Source organism: Lynx rufus, unplaced genomic scaffold (genome assembly GCF_022079265.1).
Source record: "Lynx rufus isolate CCGP_SWC_20201006 ecotype Redwood Valley unplaced genomic scaffold, mLynRuf1.p SCAF_2, whole genome shotgun sequence".
NCBI classification, from domain to species: domain Eukaryota; kingdom Metazoa; phylum Chordata; class Mammalia; order Carnivora; family Felidae; genus Lynx; species Lynx rufus.
Window position 1 is genome coordinate 186,144,231 of NW_025814834.1, and position 20,676 is coordinate 186,164,906.

At 38.3% G+C, this 20,676-nt stretch overlaps 1 protein-coding gene across 6 annotated transcripts in view; it reads right to left on the reverse strand.

Annotated features, from left to right (window-relative positions):
* MAST2 (microtubule associated serine/threonine kinase 2) overlaps positions 1-20,676 on the reverse strand; it is a 233,255-nt gene that overhangs the window by 61,803 nt on the left and 150,776 nt on the right. For all 6 annotated transcript variants that reach the window (XM_047082573.1, XM_047082574.1, XM_047082572.1 and 3 more), the window contains one exon: positions 1,782-1,873. In XM_047082573.1, coding sequence (XP_046938529.1) covers positions 1,782-1,873 — 92 coding nt within the window. The remainder of the gene's footprint in view (positions 1-1,781; positions 1,874-20,676) is intronic.

Consider the following 20,676-nt stretch of genomic DNA (forward strand, 5'->3'; position numbering starts at 1 on the left):
TCTATTCTTAATTTTTTGAGGAACCTCCATACTCCTTTTCCAGGGTGGCTGTACCAGTTTGCATTCCCACCAGCAGTGCAAAAGGGATTCTCTTTCTCTGCATCCTTGCCAACATCTGTTGCTCCCTGAGTTGTCAATTTTAGCCATTCTGACTGGTGTGAGGTGGTATTTCATTGTGGTTTTAATTTGTATTTCCCTGATGATGAGTGATGTTGAGCATCTTTTCATGTGTCTGTTAGCTATCTGGATGTCTTCTTTGGGAAAGTGTCTATTCATGTCTTTTGCCCATTTTTTTCACTGGATTATTTGTTTTTTGGGTGTTGAGTTTGGTAAGTGCTTTATAGATTTTGGATACTAACCCTTTACCTGATATGTCATTTACAGATATCTTCTCCCATTCTGTTGGTTGCCTTTTAGTTTTGCTGATTGTTTCCTTCGCTGTGCAGAAGCTATTTATTTTTATGAGGTCCCAATAGTTCATTTGTTTATTTCTATTTTTGAAAGAGCACAAGCGGGGGAAGGGCAGACAGAGGGGAGGGGCAGACAGAGGGGGACAGAGGATCTGAATCAGGCTCTGTGCTCACAGCAGTGAGGGCTTGAACTCACGAACTGTGAAATCATGACCTGAGCCGAAGTCAGAGAGATACTTAACCGCTGAACCACCCAGGTGTCCCGCTTTGGTACTCTTTTATTGCCCAAAGACTGACAAGGCCCATGGCTTACCAAACCCAGGCAGCAAGCTCTAAGTGGCTTCCCACGGTTTCAAGCCTGCTCCATTTCCATTACCCCTAGGTCTGGAATTTCCACTGTAAATAATGTAGCAACGAACAGTGTTTAACCGTGCAGCAACCCCTTTAGCAAATGCTCCCCTGGGATGCAAAAATACATGTCTAGGCTAAAATATATGTCTAACTCAAATGAAGTCTTCTGCCTTATAATTTTTTTATATTCCTCAGTCATAGGTAAATAAATCAGTCCTCATACTGGCTAGAGGAGCTCACGTTCCAAAAGGAGGAGAGTCTGAATACATGAGATCATTTGCTTCAATTTCAGTATGTGAAATCAATACCAACATAAATATTCCTCTCACTTTTGTTGACTCCTTTTCTATTTTTTATGAGTTTATTTAAAAAAATTTTTAATGTCTATTTTTGAGAGAGAGAGAGAGTGAGCATAAGCAGGGGAGGGGCAGACAACGAGGGAGATACAGAATCCAAAGCAGGTTCCAGGCTCTGAGCTGTCAGCACAGAGCCCGACACAGGGCTCAAACTCACAATCCATGAGATCATGATCTGAGCCAAAGTCAGACACTTAGCCGACTGAGCCACTCAGGTGCCCCTGTTGAATCCTATTCTAACAGAGAGAAAGTTATCAGGAGTTCCATGAAGCAGAAAACCATCTTTGTGAGGACTTCCCCTTGGCCATGGTAGGACAAAATGTTAATGGCTCCAGATGACTAGAATCGTAACACATTCTCAGTATACCAGAACAAAGGCCATGAACCCAGGATACATACCTGGCCCCAAGATATGTACAAGACCAAAAGAAAAGGTGGCAGGTTAAGGCAAGAAACACCTAAGTCAAAAACAGACTGAACACATTCTCCCATAGAAAGCATGCCCATGAATTCTGTATGCCTCAGTCAGCCACATGAAATGACAATGTGATGTGCTGAACTACACAAAGTGAGAAGTAGGAAAGAAATTAGGCGTCACTGACCACTCGTTTCATTCTGCCTATCCTTTTTATCATTCCACCTTTCTTAACCTTCAAGCACTCACCTGTGTGGCCATGGAGTGGTGAGTGTGGCCGTGGTAGTGTAGGTGATGTGCTAGAGGTCACAATCAAACTCTTACGGTTACTTGTCCGACAACTGCAATGAAAACACAAATGTCAGTTATAACAGGGGCCCACCTTGGGCTCAAGGAACTTAAATGGCTATTGAAGAACAAAAGGGTGACACCATTACACGAGCTGAGCAGTATACCACTTTCAACTGAACCAGGTCAGCAAATCCTGTTTGCCCCAGAAAGATTTCATAATTCATTGTGTTCCACCTTATAATAATTTGTCACCGTCTTGACTTTTGTATTACTACTGCACTTTTCCAATGTTTAGATTTTGCTTCCCAAGAAAACACAAGGAGCTCCTCTAAAGGTAACAACCATGTCTTAAATAGTTTCTAAAGAAGAATGGTCATGGTAAATTTGATTTAGAAAACAAAAAATACAAGTCACATTCTCATATCTCATAAAAATTAATGTTCTTGCCATAAAAATAAAACCATTAACTTAACCTGTGAAATTTATTTCTTAAAAACTGCTTAATCACTGAATGAAGTAATACTTTCATTTCACCATAAATTTTAGAACAGGCCTGGGTTCCTTCTAAAAACTCTTTCCATTACATGTTAATGCCTGAGGCTTTTTCTTGTAGTTGGGAGAAAAACAAAGCATGATGAAAAGCCACCTTATGCTGTACCTGCCAATGAAAACTGTACATAAATTTATTTGAAAGGCAATTTGGGAAGCTTGCCATTTATATTCATCCAAATATTTACCAAATACCTACTTTGCACCAGACAGTGTTCTAGATGCTAGGGAAGCAACAAGAAACAAGAGAAAGTTTCTGTCCTCAAACTGGCGTACTGCTTGAAGAAAGACAAAGATAGAGGAGTGGAGGGAAGGGGTAGAATGTTCAAGAAATAGTAAAGTGGGTGACAGGAGGGGAGAATGACAGGAAAAGGAATAGCTTATAAAGGCTATGGGGGTAGGTCACAGCCAGACTCTGTAGGACTGGTAGACGGTCATAAAAAACTATTGGAAATGTGAGGAGAAACTACTGAAAGGATTGAGATCAATCTCAAGAATGCAATTATGATTAGAAATAATAAATACTCTTTCCTAAGAAACCATGAGGACAAATCTAATCATGTCTTACAGCCCTCATTATCTCAGTCACCATCATATCTCCAAGCTTCGCTTTCTCAATTTGACACAGTCTCCCTCTATTCTCTGATCTTCCAACAAAAAAGCTTACACTGTGCCTCCCATGAACTCATTCTGTCGTCAGCAAACTCCCTATATTCTCAACTTCTTTGTTCAAAAATCACTTTAAATTCTAGTTCTAATTAAAACTTGGCCCAACACACACACACACACGACACCACAGTCCTGGTGAAATCCGAACACTTTCAAACCCAGCTTTCCATCTATTTTACAACCGCACTCAGGCAGCTGAAGATGACTAAAGAAAAATCCAAAATCATGCTGGCTACTGTCTCTTTATATTTATGATGATAAATATCAAGTGGGTCTCATCAACCATACTACAGTCACCTAGGCAATGTGCGCTCCTCTCTCTCTCTCTCTCTCTCTCTCTCTCTCTCCAAGACAACTAATTTTCACCTTCTCTCCAAACCTCTAGTACTCCTTCCCCAAATCTCATCCTCATATGCTGACTTTGCTTTTTATCCAACTGGGTGTAAAAAGAAACAACACAAGGGGCTCCTGGGTGGCTCAGTCAGTTGAGTGTCCAACTTCGGCTCAGGTCATGATCTCACGGTTTGTGAGTTTGAGCCCTGCGTCAGGCTCTGTGCTGACAGCTCAGAGCCTGGAGCCTGCTTCAGATTCTGTGTCTCCTCTCTCTCTGCTCCTCCCTTGCTCACACGTTCTCTCTCAAAAATAAATAAAGATTAAAAAAAACCACAAAAATATTTCATATTCCTGCTCTACAAATCCACCAACCTAAATTTGTACCCATATACTCATTTCTTATCTACAACAGCAGAAGGAAGACCATACTCCTATTGAAGGCAACTCCTTGAATCTCCTCCTTAAGAAGTCTGCACCTCCACTGCCCTCCCTCTCCTATGCCATGAATTTCTACTTCCTACTGAACCATTCTCATCATCATAAAAACATGCTGTCATTTCTTCAATCTCAAGAAAATAAAAAGAGGGGTGCCTGGGTGGCTCAGTCGGTTAAGCGTCCAATTTCGGCTGATGTCATGATCTCACGGTTCATGGGTTCGAGCCCCGCATCAGGCTCTGTGCTGACAGCTTAGAGCCTGGAGCCTGCTCTGGATTCTGTATTCCTCTCTCTCTCTGCCCCTCCCCACTCAGGCTCTTTCTCTGTCTCAAAAATAAACATTAAAAAAAATTTTTTTTAAAGAAAGAAAATAAAAAGAAAATCTTTCACAGACTTCCCTGACTTGTGCAGTTCTTTCCTCCCCTGTTTAGGAAAGAGTCCATGTAGGTAATTCTGTACTTGTCACTTTCACACCTTCATTTCCTATTGTTAGTCCATTCTAAACAGTCATCCCCATCTTTGCCATTAAAACCACTGTTATCAAAATCACCAGTGATTCTGACCCTCATTTCATGTAACCTCTCAACATCATTTGCAGTTTCAACTCCCTCTTTAAAAAAAAAAAATTGGGATATAATTTGCATTCAATAAAATATATAGATCTTAAGTGTTCTGTTCAATGAGACAATTATATACATCCATATAACATCTGAAACAAAAGACGGAAATATTCTATTACCCCAGAAATTCCCATGTGACCCTTTTCCAGTCAACCCCCTTGTCCCTCAACTACTTTCTTCTATCACCATGTTATTAATTTTGTTTTACTGGATCTCCTATAATTAGAATTGTACACCATGTATTTTTGTGTGTGTTTGGCTTCTTTTGTTCAACCTAATATGTGTAACTCTTCCTGAGATACTTTTCTTTGTTTAGTTTTTGAGACCTGATGATTTCCTGGTTTTCTTCCTCTCACTAGCTGCTCATATTTTATTCTCCTTTACTTGTTCCTTCTCTTCCTGACCTCTAAATAATTTAGTACTGAGGCTCAGATGTGAAATATCTTTTTTCTCTCCCTATACACACTGCCTAAATGATTTTTTTCCAGTTTTCCAGTTTTAAATCTTTGATGTTGATGATACCCAGCATTTTATTGCTGACTCTGTGCTCTCTCCTGTGAGTGCAAGACTCATATATTCAAGTGCCTATTTGACATCTCCAACTGGATGCCTTAAAAGGCATCTCAAACTCACACTTCCACAACAGAGCTCTTGAATTTCTAAAATCTGCTACTCCTCCCTACATTGTACTATCTCATTTATCTCATTGTATGGAACCACCATTCCTCCAGATGCTTAGGCAAAAACCTATGAATCGTTGCTTATTCTCTTTTCTTCACACCCACATCCAAAACAACCAGCAAGTTCTGTGGAATTATACCCTAAAAATATATCCTGTGTCCAAGCCATTCTATTTCCAATACTACCACTACTTCAGTTAAAGTCTATAAGATATTTTTTTAAATTTTTTTAATGTTTATTTATTTTTGAGAGTGGGGGGAGCGAGGGAGGGAGGGAGGAACAGACGGAGAGGTAGACACAGAATCCGAAGCAGGCTCTGAGCTGTCAGCAAAGGGTCTGATGCAGGGCTTGAACTCACAAACTGTGAGATTGTGACCTAAGCTGAAGTCGGATGCTTAACTGACTGAGCCACCCAGGTGTCCCAAACTCTATAAAAGATTTCTAAATGATTTTCCTTCCACTTTTGTTCTTCTTACTCATTCCCCTGCCCCTACCAGTCTATTCTTCACTTCAGCCATAGTAATATTTTAAAAACCATAGATGAAATTATGTGAATTCCTTGTTTTAAAACCCCAATGGCTTCCCATCATACGTGGAATGTAATTTGGACTCCTTACCACAGTCATTCAAATTAACCCTACTGTAAAGAATTTTGGGGGGCACCTGGGTGGTTCAGTCAGTTAAGCATCCAACTCTTGACTTCAGCTCAGGTCATGATCTCATGGTTGTGAGATCGAGCCCCACATCCAGCTCTGCACTGAGGGAGCAGAGCTTGCTTAGGATTCCCTCCCTCTCCCTGCCCACCTCTCCCCCCTAGCTCACGTGCACACTTGTGCACACATGCACGTGCTCCTTCTCAAACTAAATAAACCTAAAAAAAATTTTTTTTAAGAATTTTTTTTTGGGGAGCACCTGGGTGGCTCAGTCAGTTAGGTGTCCAACTTTGGCTCAGATCAAGATCTCTTGGTTTGTGGGTTCAAGCCCCACATCACGCTCTGTGCTGACAGCCCAGGGCCTGGAGCCTGCTTTGGATTCTATGTCTCCCCTCTTTCTCTGCTTCTTCCCCACTCATGCTCTGTTTCTCTTTCTCTGTCTGTCAAAAACGAATAAGCATTTAAACAAAAAGATTTTTTTTTTTTTTAATTAAGGATCTTAGGTAAGGTTTTGTATTTTGGGTTTTCTTAAAAAGAATCATACCTATGCTTATTCAATCTCTTGTTCTAAGGGCAAGTAAGATCTAAATATTCTCAAGAAAATAAACTCTAGACCCTTCAAGTTCTGAACATGAGACATTTTACAGAATGTACATATGAAATTATACTGACCATTGAAAAGCTTACCCGGATCAAAGGAATCCTGAGTAGAAAGATATCTCAGAGACTTCTGTACTTCAGGTCACTATTCCCTCAACAGTTACCCTTCCCTCCTTGACTTACTCAGTTTTACCCAATTTTTAGAAAGTATGAGCTCAGATTCGGTTTTATGTGAATTTTCCTTTATTCTTTCAAGCAGAAAAATGTTTCTCTTCCTCGCACCCCCTTAGCACTTGTGGCTTATCCTATTCACAGTCTTAGCGTCACTGTGGTACACTAGAAAGAGACACAGGACTTTGCAATTAGAAGATCTGAGTTTGAGATTGGCTGTTTGACCTTGAACAAGCCTCATAAATTCTCATGCTCTGGTGTTCTAAAATATAAAATGAAGATAATATAAACCTTATGTGTCATTCTGGACTTTTCTCTTTCTTTTATATATCAACCCACCATAAATTTTGTCGGCCTTAACATCAAAATATATCCAAATTCTGATCATTTCTTACTTCTTTCACCATTACCACCTTGGACCAAGCTACCATCATCTTTTATTTGAATTAAGTAAAATAGCTTCCTCACTGGTATTCGTGTTTCCACTCTTGTTCCCTTGTCATCTATTCTTAACAAAACACCCTTTAAAATATAAATCAGAAAAGACTTCCACTTCCAATCATGATGGAATAACAAATAATATATTTACCCTCTCACCTTATATAACTAATAAGCTGAATTAAAAAAAAAAACAATTTTCAGACATTGGACAAGTAGTAATTCAGGACAGTGATCGCTAAGAGAAGAGATTACCTGAGGTTACTATCTGAAAAGACCTCCCAGCAACAGTGCAGGGAGGACGTGACCTGCACAGGGCCTGTCAGTGTCCCTGAATTGAAAAAACTACCCAAGAGAAGGAGGTGAAAATTCCTCAGTGTATACATAGGGTTAGGAATAGTTTGTGTTCCTACCAGGCAGAAGGAGAAAACCTGGTAATTCATGGTACAGCAGCAAGAAAATATTAGTCCCAAATGTTACTCTGGTCTTACCTAACAAAGCTTAAAAGCAATCCTTAAAAAGATCAAACTATTTCCAAGTAACTTAACTGTGTCCCAGAACAAGGCTCAAAAATATGGAAAGCAATAAAAAATGACATACCTGATAAAGGGTTAGTATCCAAAATATATAAAGAAGTTATAAAACTCAACACCCTCCCCAAAAAATAATCCAGTTAAAAAATGGGCAGAAGACATGAACAGACATTTTTTCCAAAGAAGACATCCAGATGGCTAACAGACATATGAAAAGATGCTCAACATCACTCATCATCAAATTAATACAAATCAAAACTACAGTAAGATATCACCTCAAACCAGTCAGAACAGCTAAAATTAATAACACAAGAAACAGCAGGTATTGATGAGGATGCAGAGAAAGGGGAATTTTCTCACACTGTTGGTGGGAATGCAGACTGGTGTAGCCACTCAAAAACAGTATAGAGATTCCCCAGAAGGTTAAAAAATAGAACTACTCTATAATCCAGCAATTGCACTACTAGGTATTTACCCAAAGGACACAAAAATATTAATTCAAAGAGATATATGCACCCCAATGTTAATAGCATCATCATCAACAGCCAAATTAAGGAAAGAGCCCAAATGTCCATTGACTGATGGTGTATATGTGTGAGTGTATATATACACAATGGAATATTACTCAGCCATAAAAAAGAATGAAATCTTGCCATTTCTAATGATGTGGATGGAGCTACAGAGTATTATACCAAGCAAAATAAGTCAGACAAATATCATATGATTTTACTCATGTGTGGAATTTAAGAAACAAAACAAACGAACATAGAGGGAAAAAGAAAAAAAAGAGAAGAAAACCAAGAAACAGATTTTTAACTATAGAGAACTGATGGTTACCAGAGAAGAGGTGGGTGGGGGGATGGGTTAAATATGTGATGGGGATTAAGGAGAGCACTTGTTGTAATGAGTACCAGGCATTGTATGGAAACATTGAAATCATTCAATTGTATACCCGAGACTATTATTACATTGTATGGTAACTAAATGGAATTAAAAAAAAAAAAAAGGAATATGTTCAGCATATAAGCTAAAATTCATAGTTGTATATATAATAAAAAATTACTAGACATGGAAAAAAGCAGGAAAATATGACCCATAATTAAGGGGGAAATCAATAGACCCAGAAATGACACAGATGATAGAATTAACAGAATATTAAAACTGTTATTATAAATATATTTCATATTTTCAATAAGGTATAGGAAGGTATGAACATGTAAAGGAGAGATTATAGATGACATTTACAAAACACACAAAAAAACTTCTAGAGATTAAGAGTCTCAGATGAAAATTAAACTGGATGGCACTAACAGAGACGAAGCACTGCAAAAGAAAAGATTAGCGAATGTAAGCATAGCAAGAGAAACTATGCAAAATGAAACAGAGGAAAGAGAATTTTTAAAAATGGAAAGAGCAAAAGTGAGCAGTGGGACAACTTTAAGAAGACTAGATGAGTAATTAGAGTCTCTAAAAGGGAGGGAGGGACATAAAAAATATTTGAAGAAATAACTGCTGAATAATTTCTAAATTTGATGATAATAATAAACTCACAGATCCAAGAAGCTCAATGAACCCCAAGCACAAGAAGCATGAGGGGGGGCGCCTGGGTGGCTCAGTCAGTTAAGTGTCCAACTCTTGATTTTGGGTCAGGTCATGATCTCCTGGTTTGTGGGATTGAGCCCCACATCAGGCTCCACACTGACAGCATGGAACCTACTTGGGATTCTCTCTCTTCCTCTCTGTCCCTCCTGTGCTCATTCTCTCATAAATAAATAAATAAACTTAAAAAAAATAGAACCATGAGTAACCAGTGTACATCATAATCAAATTACTTAGAACCAGTGATAAAATCTTAATAGCACCACATAGAAAAATTATGTAATACACAGAAGCACAAAAATAACAATGACAACAGATTTCTCATTAGAAAAAGATGCAAGCCAGAAGACGGTAAAGAAACATCTTAAAGTACTGAACCCAGAATTTAATACCAAGCAAAAATATCTCTCAAAAAGGTAGTCAAAATAAAGACTTTTTTACACATACAAAAGAAGAACTAATTCATTACCAACAGACCTGTACTATGATAAATATTAAAGAAAGGCCTTCAGGGAGAAGGACATGACACCAGATAGAAATCTGGATCTACACAAAGGAAAGAAAAGCACCAGAAATTGCGAATATGCAGGTCAATATAAATCACTTGTTTTTATTTTTAATATCTCTTTACAGGATAATTGAGTTTTAAAGGAAATATAATTTACTGTGGGCTTTACATACATATGTAGATATAAAATGTGGGACAGCCACAGCACACAGGCTGGGAGGGAAGAATGGAAGTGTACCATTGTGAGGCTCTTACATTAAATGTGAAGTGATATACTACTTGAAGGTAAACTGCGACAAGTCAAAATTTTATATCTAAACACTAATGCAACTACCAAAAAAAAGTATAGTTAATAAGACAACGAAGAAAATAAAATGAAATCATAAAATATACTCAATCCAAAAAAAGGCAGAAAAAGGAGAAAGGAAAAAACAAGTACAGCAGGACCAAAAAGAAAACAAATAGCAAGATAATAGACTTAAGCCAATTATACCAATAACCACATAAAGTATAAGTGTAATATACATACACTGTCAGATTGGACAAAATAGCGGGACCAAACTATATGCTGTTTATTATTTGTGGCAGCCAAACCTAGAAACTACCTCAAATATCCACTGACATGAATGATAAATCATAATACACCCATATAGTAGACAACTACTCAGCAATAAAAAGGAATGAACTACTGATTCACACAGTGGATAGATCACAAAATAGGCTGAAAGTAAAAAGAAGCCAGACATAAAAGAGTACATACTGAATGATTCCATTTATATAAAATTTAAGAAAATGCTATCTACAGTGACAGCAGATTAATGGTTGCCTGTCCAGAGGCAAGGGAGGGATTATAAAGAGGCATGAGGAAATTTGGGGGACTTATAGATAGGTTACCTTGACTGTCATAATGGGTTCACAGATGTATCCACATATCAAAACCCATCAAATTATATGCTTTAAACATGTATAATCTATTATGCTTCAATCATACCTCAATAAAGTTCTAAGAAAAAAATTTTTTATAATGTTTTTTATTTATTTTGAGAGAGCACAAGCAGGCAAGGGGCAGAGAGAGGGGAACACAGGATCTGAAGCAGGCTCTGTGCTGACAGTAGTGAGCCTGATGTGGGGTTTGAACTCAGGAACCGCAAGGACAAGACCAGAGCCGAAGTTGGATGCTCAACTGACTGAGCCACCCAGGTACCCCCTAAATTTTTTAATATAAGCAGTATCAAAGTTACTCTTCTGCTTAAAATTCTCCCTGTCTCACTGAGAGTAAAAGTCAATGCTCTTATAGCAGCCTACAAGACTTTATGTGGTCTGGATCTCCATTTCCTCTCTCCCTTTTACTCACTCTATTCCAGATACATGGGCCTCCTCCCTTTCCTTAGAGTATGCCAAACCTTTACAAATGATATTTCCTTTGCCTATGTTTGCTCAGATAGCCTCATGGCTTGAACCCTCACCTCCGTCTGTCTTTCCTCAAGTGCAGTCTTCTCAATGAATTTTCCCCGAGTCATTCTATTTAAAATGTAATCTCCTCCCCAAACTCTCTATCTCCCTTTCACAATGTATTTTCTCAACAGAACTTACCACTATCTAACATACTATATATTTTGCACATATTGTTTGCTGTCTCTCTTCCCATTAAATAAAAAAAAATTTTTTTAATATTTATTTATTTTTGAGATACAGAAAGGGGGAGGGGCAGAGACAGAGGGAGGCATAGAATCCGAAGCAGGTTCCAGGCTCTGAGCTGTCAGCACAGAACGTGACACAGGGCTCAAACTCCTCAACTGAGAGATGACCTGAGCTAAAGTCTGACGCTCAACCGACTGAGCCACCCAGGCACCCCTATCTCTCTTCCTATTAGAGTCTAATTTCTAGGGGAGCCTGGGTGACTCAGTCGGTTAAGCATCTATCTTTGGCTCAGGTCATGATCTCACAGTTCATGGGTTCAAGCCCCGGGTCAGGCTCTGTGCTGACAGCTCAGAGCCTGGAGCCTGCTTCAGATTCTGTGTCTCCCTCTCTCTCTGCCCTTCCCCTGCCTGTGTTCTTTCTCTGTCTCAAAAATAAATAAACATTAAAAAAAAAAAAAAGAATCTAATTTCTAGGAGGCCAGGCAGGGGCTTGTGTATGCTTTGCTTACTGCTGTATTCCTCAATTCCTAGAACACTGCCTGGCACATGGCAGGCTCTCAAAATGTACTTGTTAAATGAACGAGTGGATGAATATGCTTTGTTACAAGGATTAAAATAAAAGAGGATACTTGTATACCTGGCACATGAAAGATATATCAAACCATTATGTTTAAACTTCTTGTGTATGAAAATGGAGATCTCTTGGCACTGCAGGGACAGATAATTGATTCTAACTTCATTTGCCATGATTTTATTTAAAATTTAAAATAAAATCCCCAACACTAAAGATCATATTTCCAAGCCACATGCCTTTTTATGAAGGTACACATAATCTCAATTGGCAAATCTGTGACAGCTGCCAGGGGAAAAAAAGGTCAGACATCCTGGTAAAGATGCCATGACTCAGCTGAGATACAAAACAAGGAACCGGCTAATTTTTCCATTTCAACAGGCTCTGGCCATTTCCCCAGGATCCTAGAAAATAAAGAACAGGTCTTAATTCCTTCATCCCAGTAAGACAAAAGTACTGGATGTTTACAGAATCAGCCATGCTAACTCTCAGCTGATGGGAGGAAACCTAGAAGCCCCCCTGAGCTGATGCTCTGTTGCCTATTGCAAAGACTGTGTTAAACCAGACTGCTGCTCAGTACTATCCCAGTCACTTGGTCACTTGAGCAAGACCTGACATTTCATCCTATAAGCTTCACACAGTCATCTCAGTGGATGGTGGTAGCAACAACTAAAGCTGTGCCATCTCTTTGATACCATCGAATTATGGCCATATTTGGAGAGATCCCAGCCTTCAAAAATTCCTCCTTCCATCTACTAGCAGGTATTCAAATCTGACCCCTGCTTCCCTCCTTGCAGGAGCTGCTATAAACTCATTTAGGAGGTCTGCTTCCCAGTCTGAAGCAATACAGGGTACAGAGTAGGATGCATGGTCTGCAGGCTCCTTATACCTCTCCAAAACCCAAATCCCACAAGTCCAAGTGCTCCTAGAAACTTGAGAACTCTGTAATTGGCTAACACATGGCTACTTCCCTTCAGAATTTAGAATGAGGAAAAGGCCACTTCTGGTTCATTAAGTATGATCAATAAAATATAGAAGAATTTGGGGTCATTTAAGTAAGGTCAAACACTTCCAGATGTTATTTCAGAGTAACAACCATGATAATGTCCCTATAAAGACTAAAAAGCTAGACTTGCAAATTCATTCTATGAGGTCAACATTACAAATAAAAACACTACAGATAAAACCAGATAAAACCAGATAAAAACACTACAAAAAAAAAAAACAGGTCAATATCTCTGATAAACATAGATGTAAAAACCCTCAACAAAATACTAGCTAATCAAATCCAACAATACATTAAAAAAATCCACCCACCACAATCAAGTGGGATTTATTTCTGGATGCAAGGGTGGCTCAATATTTGCAAATCAAATAACCTGACACATCACATAAACAAGAGAAGGGTTTAAAACCATCTGATCATTTCAATAGATGCAGAAAAAGCATTTGACAAAGCACAACATCCATTCATTAAAAAAAAAAAAAAACCCTTAGCAAAGTGGGTTTAGAGGGAATGTACCCCAACATAATAAAGGCCATATATGAAAAACTGAGAGCTTCCCCCTAAGATCAGGATGTCCATTCTCACCACTTTTATTCAACACAGTACTGTAAGTCCTAGCCACAGCAATCAGACAAGAAAAAAAGGCATCCAAACTGGTAGGGAAGAAGTAAAACTTTCACTATTTGCAGATGACATGATACTATATATAGAAAACCTGAAAGAGTCCACCAAAAAACTGCTAGAATGGATACATGAATTCAATAAAGTCACAGGATACAAAAACAACATACAGAAATCTGTTGCACTTCTATGCACTAATAATGAGGTAACAGAAAGAGAAATTAAGAAAACAATGCCATTTATAATTGCACCAAAAAGAATAAAATACCTAAAAGGCCTGTATTCTACAAACTATAAAACACTGATGAAAGAAATTAATGACACAAAATAATGTAAAGATATTCCCTGTTCATGGACTGGGAGAACAAATACTGCTGAAATGTCCATATTACCCACAGCAATCGACAGTTTTAATAAAACCCTATAAAAATATCAACAGGGACGCTGGGCTGGCTCAGTAGATACAGCATGTGACTCTTGGGTTTCAGGGCTGTGAGTTCGGACCCCATGTTGGTGTGAAGATCACTTTAAAAAATAAAATCTTTAAAATTTTTTAAAAATGTTTATTTATTTTTGAGAGAGAGAGAGAGACACAGAGTGAGCAGTAGAGGGGCAGAGACAGAGAGGGAGACGCAGAATTAGAAGCTGGATCCAGGCTCTGAGCTGTCAGCATGGAGTCTGACGCGGGGCTTTAACTAACAAACTGCAAGATCATGACCTGAGCTGAAGTCAGCCATTTAACCGACTGAGCCACCCAGATGCCCCTAAAAAAACAAAATCTTAAAAAAAAATTTTTTTTTCATAGAACTAGGAGAAATCATCCTATATTTGTATGGAACCACAAAAGACCCTGAATAGCCAAAGCAATCTTGAAAATGAAGAACAAGGGGAGCCTGGGTGGCTCAGTCGGTTAAGCGTCCGACTTCGTCTCAGGTCATGATCTCATGGTTTGTGGATTCGAGCCCCGCATCGGGCTCTGTGCTGACAGCCCAGAGCCTGGAGCCTGCTTCTGATTCTGTCTCCCTCTTTCTCTGCCCCTTCCCTGCTCATGTTCTCGGTCTCTCAAAAATGAATAAATGTAAGAAAAAGAAGAACAAAACTGCTGGTATCACAATCCCAGATTTCAACATTTAATAAGATATAATACAAAGCTGTAGTAATCTTAACAGTATGGTACTGACACAAAAATAGGCACATAGATCCATGGAACACAATAGAAAGCCCAGAAATAAACCTATGATGATATGGTCAATTAATCTTTGACAAAGAGACAATATTATACAATGGGAAAAAGACAGTCTCTTTGACAATGGTGTTGGGAAAACTGGACAGCTACATAAAAAAGAATGAAACTGGAGGCGCCTGGGTGCCTCAGTTGGTTAAGCGTCCAACTTGATTTCGGCTCAGGTCACAATCTTATGGTTCATGAGACTGAGCCCTGCAGAGCCTGCTTGCCATCCTGTCTCTCCCTTTCTCTCTCTCTCTCAAAATAAATATTTAAAAAATAATAAAATTGTTTATTAAAAAAAGAATGAAACTGGACCACTTTCTTACACCACACACAAAAATAAACTCAAAATGGATTAAAGATCTAAATTTGAGACCTGAGACCATAAAAATCCTAGACGAGAGCACAGGCAGTAATTTGTTTGGCATCAGCCAAGGCAACACTTTTCTAGATATATCGCCTGAGGCAAGGGAAACAAAAGCAAAAATAAACTACTGAGGCTACCCCAAAATAAAAAGCTTCTCCACAGCCAAGGAAACCATTAACAAAACTAAAAGACAATCTACTTAATGGGAGAAGTTATTTGCAAATGATATATCCGATAAGGAGCTAATATCCAAAATACATAAAGAACTGATACAACTCAATACCAAAAAAATAAAATAACCCAACTTTTAAAAAAGCAGACATAAACAGACTTTTTCCAAAGAAGACATACAGATAGCCAACAGACACATGAAAAGATGCTCAACATCACTCATCATCAGGGAAATGAAAATCAAAATCAAAGTGATACCACCTCAGACACATGTCAGAATGGATAAAATCAAAAACACAAGAAACAGTAAGTGTTGGTGAGGATGTGGAGAAAAAGGAACACTTGTGCATTGTGCACTGTTAATGGGAATGCAAACTGGTGCAGCCACTGTGGAAAACAGTATGGAGGTTCCTCAAAAAATTAAAAATAGAATTACCATATGATCCAGTTATTCCCTACTGAGTATTTACCCAAAGAGTACAAAAAGACTAATTCAAAAAGATATATGCACCCCTATGTTTACTGCAGCATTATTTACAATAGCAAAGATATGAAAGCAACCCAAGTATCCATCGAATGATGAATGGATAAAAAAGATGTGGTGTGTGTGTGTGTGTGTGTGTGTGTATATATATATATATACACGTGTGTGTGTGTGTGTGTATATATATATATATATATATATATATATATATATATATACAGAATGGAATATTACTCAGCCATAAAAAATAATGAAATCTTGCCATTTGTAATAACATAGATGGATCTATTGGGTAAAATATTAAGTGAAATAAATCAGAGAAAGACAAATGCCACATGATTTCACTCATATGTGGAATTTAAGAAACAAAACAAATGAATAAAAAAAGAGAGAAACAAAACCAGAATCTTAACTACAGAGAATAAACTGATGGTTACCAGAGGGGAGGTGGGTAGAGGGATGGGTGAAATAGATGAAGAGGATTAAGAGTGCATTTTATTAGCAATGAGCATGGAGTAATGTACAGAATCGTTGTATCATGGGACGCCTGGGTGGCTCAGTTGGTTGAGTGTCCGACTTCGGCTCAGGTCATGATCTCACAGTTCAAGCGCCACCTCGGGCTCTGTGCTGACAGTTCGGAGCCTGGAGCCTGCTTTGGATTCTGTGTCTCCCTCTTTCTCTGCCCCTAACCCACTCGCATTCTGTCTCTGTCTCCCTCAAAAATAAATAAACATTAAAAAAAATTGTTTTAGAATTGTTATATCACTATATTGTACACCTGAAACAATTATAACATTGTAAATTATACTGAATTTAAAAAGTGAATGAGTAAATAAATAAGAAAACAAAGACTGAGAAGGTAGAGTGGGAGAAAAGTGTGTTCGCTCAGTCAATAAAGGGTGCTGCTTAGTTAGAAATAAATCCGTTATTTATCTCTTGCCTAGATTATTTTGACAGCTTCCTAACTATTCTCTCTGGTTTACTATTGTCTCCTATTCCCAGTCTCTTCTCAACACAAGTAGTCACAGTGAAAGCATCAATCAGATTATTTCACTCTGCCCAAAACCTTCCAAAGGCTAATTTCACATGGAGATCACAAGCTAGAGTAATTGCACTAATTATTCCCTCTAGCTGAAATGCTCTTTCTGCAGCAATACAATGGCAAAAATCCCTCACTCTTTCAAGACCTTACTAAAATGTCACCTACCCCATTTCCCTATATGATACTGTGACCTGCTCTCCCCTAATCCCCCTTACTCTACCTTTTCTTTTTTTTTTCTTTAGATGACAGCTCTTCTTGGATTAATCAAGTAGTTTTTTTTAACCCTGCTTCATTGATTTGGAAATTATACACTGTTTTATTTTCTTTTTTAAAAAAGTTAAAGTTTTAACAAGGTTAGCCAATATCTCAACCCTTCTATACAAAATTAGAGAATCCTAACTCCAATTCCTTCCTATTCCCTTTCAATTTACATATTATTTGCTCCCGTATTTTGGGTCTAGCTTGCTTTCATATTGCCAAATTAATAATTATTATTGTTTTACACAAGAACTGCTTGCTTAGATTTACTCATATATTTTCCAATTTCTTTGCTCAGCATTTCCTCTTGGATCTCGCTTAGCAATGATTTCAGTGAGAATGTGATACTGATCAACATTCTCAATTTTGATGTTTGTCTCAAAATGTCTTTATTTTGCTCAATGACTTCCAATGATAATTAAGCAGGTATGGAATTCTACAACCATTTACTGAGAGTGACTTTTTTCTCAATATCTTAAAGACACTATTCTATTGTGTTTTTTTGTTGTTTTTTTTTTTCAATGTTTATTTATTTTTGGGACAGAGAGAGACAGAGCATGAATGGGGGAGGGGGCAGAGAGAGAGGGAGACACAGAATCGGAAACAGGCTCCAGGCTCTGAGCCATCCCAGAGCCTGACGCGGGGCTCGAACTCACGGACCGCGAGATCGTGACCTGGCTGAAGTCGGACGCTCAACCGACTGCGCCACCCAGGCGCCCCAAGACACTATTCTATTGTTTTATGGCTCCCCCTATTATTACTGTTAAGGAGCTTGCTCTTAGGATTACTGCTCCTTTGTAAATAATTTTTTTTTCTCAAGTTCCTTTTTTTTTTTTTTTCCATTAACTTTGGTGTATAGATATAATTCACATACCACAAAATTCAACCTTTTCAAGTACACCGGTCAGGGGTTTTTAGTATACTCACAAGGCTATGCAACCATCACCACTAATTCCAGAACATTTTCATGAAGCCCCAAAAGAACTCCTTTAGCCATAAATAATCACTCTCCATCCCCCATTCCTCCCCCACCTCCCTTCCCAGGAAATTACCAATGTACTTTCTGTCTCTATGGATTTACCTATTCTGGATATTTCATAGAAATGGAATAATACATTATATAGTCTTTGTGTCTGGCTCCTTTCAGTTAACGTAATGTTTTCCAGATTCATCCATATTGTAGTATTTATCAATACTTCATTTCTTTTTATGGCTAAATAATATTCCATTGTGTGAATATGCGACATTTTATTTATCCATTTATAAATTGATGGACACTTGGTTGTTTCTATTTTTTGACTTTTGAAAATAATATTGCTATGAACATTTGTATGTATATCTGTCTTCAATTTTCTTGGGTGAACTTCCTCCCTGAACTCATTTATTAGAGTTCTTTTAGCTTTTGTTAATTCTTGAGGGTTCTCTAGCTGCTTTTAAGACCTCTCTTTTTATGGTTCTGCAAGTTGACTGCAATGTTTCTAGATGGAGATTTATTTCTGCTTATTGTGCTTCATGATGTTATTTTATTTCTAATCAATTTTGGAAGGTCTCAATCATTATCTCTATGAATACTGCCTTTCCCCTGTTTCTCTATATTTTGTTGGACATTCATATTGTATCTTCCATACTTCTTAGCTCTCATTCATACTTTACATCTTTCATCTCTGTGCTGCACTCTAGATAAAATTTTACTCACTTTGGGGGCACCTGGGTGGCTCAGGCGATCTGACTCTTGATTTTGGCTTACGTCATGATCCCAGGGTTGTGGGATTGAGTCCTACATCAAGCTCAGCATGGAACCTGCTTGGGGTTCTCCCTCTCTCTCCTTCTGTCCCTCTCTCCTCCTTGTGCTCTCAAAATTTTAAAAATAAAAAAAAAAATAGGGGTACCTGGGTAGCTCAGTTGGTTAAGCGTCTCACTTCCGCTTGGGTCATGATCTCAGAGTTTGTGACTTTGACTCCCACATAGGGCTCTGTGCTGACAGTGTGGAGCCTGATTCAGATTCTCTCTCTCCCTCTCTCTCTCTGCTCACCCTCTCTCAAAAATAAATAAATACTTAAAAAAATTTTTTTAATTAAAAAATTTACTAACTTTGTCTATGGCTTTACTATATAACCTGTAAAGTTTTCAAATTCAAGGACACAATATATTTATTTATTTTTAAGTTTATTTAAGAGGGAGAGAGAAAGAGAGCGCACACATGAGCAGGAGAGGAACAGAAAGAGAAGGAGAGAGAGAATCCCAAGCAGGCTCTTTGCTGTCAGTGTGGAGCTTAATGCCGGGCTCAATCCCTTGAACCAAGAGACCATGACCTGAGCCAAAATTAAGAGTCAGATACTTAACTGACTGAGCTACCCAGCCGTCCCAATGACAACATATCTAATTTCTTGAATTCTAATTTGCATTCTTCCCAGATACGCCTGGTCTTTTTTACTAAATATATGTGTTTCTTCTCTTGTGTCTCCTTTTATATTTTTATTCATTTTAAATATACTTATTTTATGGGGTGCCTGGGTGAGCATCCGGCTTCAGCTCAGGTCATGATCTCATGGTTCGTGGGTTCAAGCCCCGCATCGGGCTCTGTGCTGACAGCTCAGAGCCTACTTCGGGCTCTGTGTCTCCTTCTCACTCTGCCCCTCTCCCACTCATGCTCTTTCTCTGCCTCTCAAAAATAAAGAAATGTAATAAAAAAAATTTTTTAATATACTTATTTTATAATCTTTATCCATAATGCTATTTTCCAAAGTTCGTAGGCTTATAGTTTCTTTCCTTTTTTAATTTGAGAGAGAGAGAACACGGGGTTGGGGTAGTGGGAGAAAGAGAGAGACAGACAGACAGACTCTTAAGCAGGCTTATGCTCAGTGCAGAGACCAACTCAAGGCTTGATCCCATGACCCTGGAATCATGACCCGAGCCAGAATCAAGAGTCTGACGCTCAACCAATTGAGCCACCCAAGCGTGACTGTTTCTTTTTTTCTATTGAATCTCAGTTGTGGTGAATCGTTTCCTTTATGATCTGTTTCTTTTGTACTATGAAATCACTTTCAGTGTGGCTTTGTTTATGGGAAAGTTGTACTATGTGATTTGAGGGTGTGTCATTTAAATGAAATTTTGAGTTTCTAACAGACTTGTCAAGGTTATTACCACCTAGAATCACTTCCTAGGCCACATATACACTATAAACTCCAGGCCCCAAATTCACTTGAATAAAAGCCCTACAGTTAAAAATTCTCAAGGGAAACTTTTTAATTATTAATAGCCCTATTTACACAGATGAGACTAAAGAAATTTTCATTTCTCCATGCCAGTGGGTAAACTGTTTTCTTAGTCCACTGGGGGCAAAGTCCTTTGAGGGTCCTAATTATACATGGGGTCTCAATTCTATGGTACCTTAGAGTCTCCTTACCCAAAACAAGCTTAAGGCCTTATCCTCTTTCCCCTAAAGGAAATCAAGACCAGCACACCTCCTCACTAGTCCCTTTCTTAGAAGTTCCAACACTGGTTTCCACCATTCAGGTACTGTTTTTTTTAGAATTAGGTCCTGTGGCATTTTCTTCACAATCTACTGAATTTAGCTATGCATGTAAAGCAATAATCATAATAGCTAATATTTATTAAGTGCTAACCAGGCACTGTTTAAAGCACTACATGTAGTATCTCATACCCTATGGAGTAG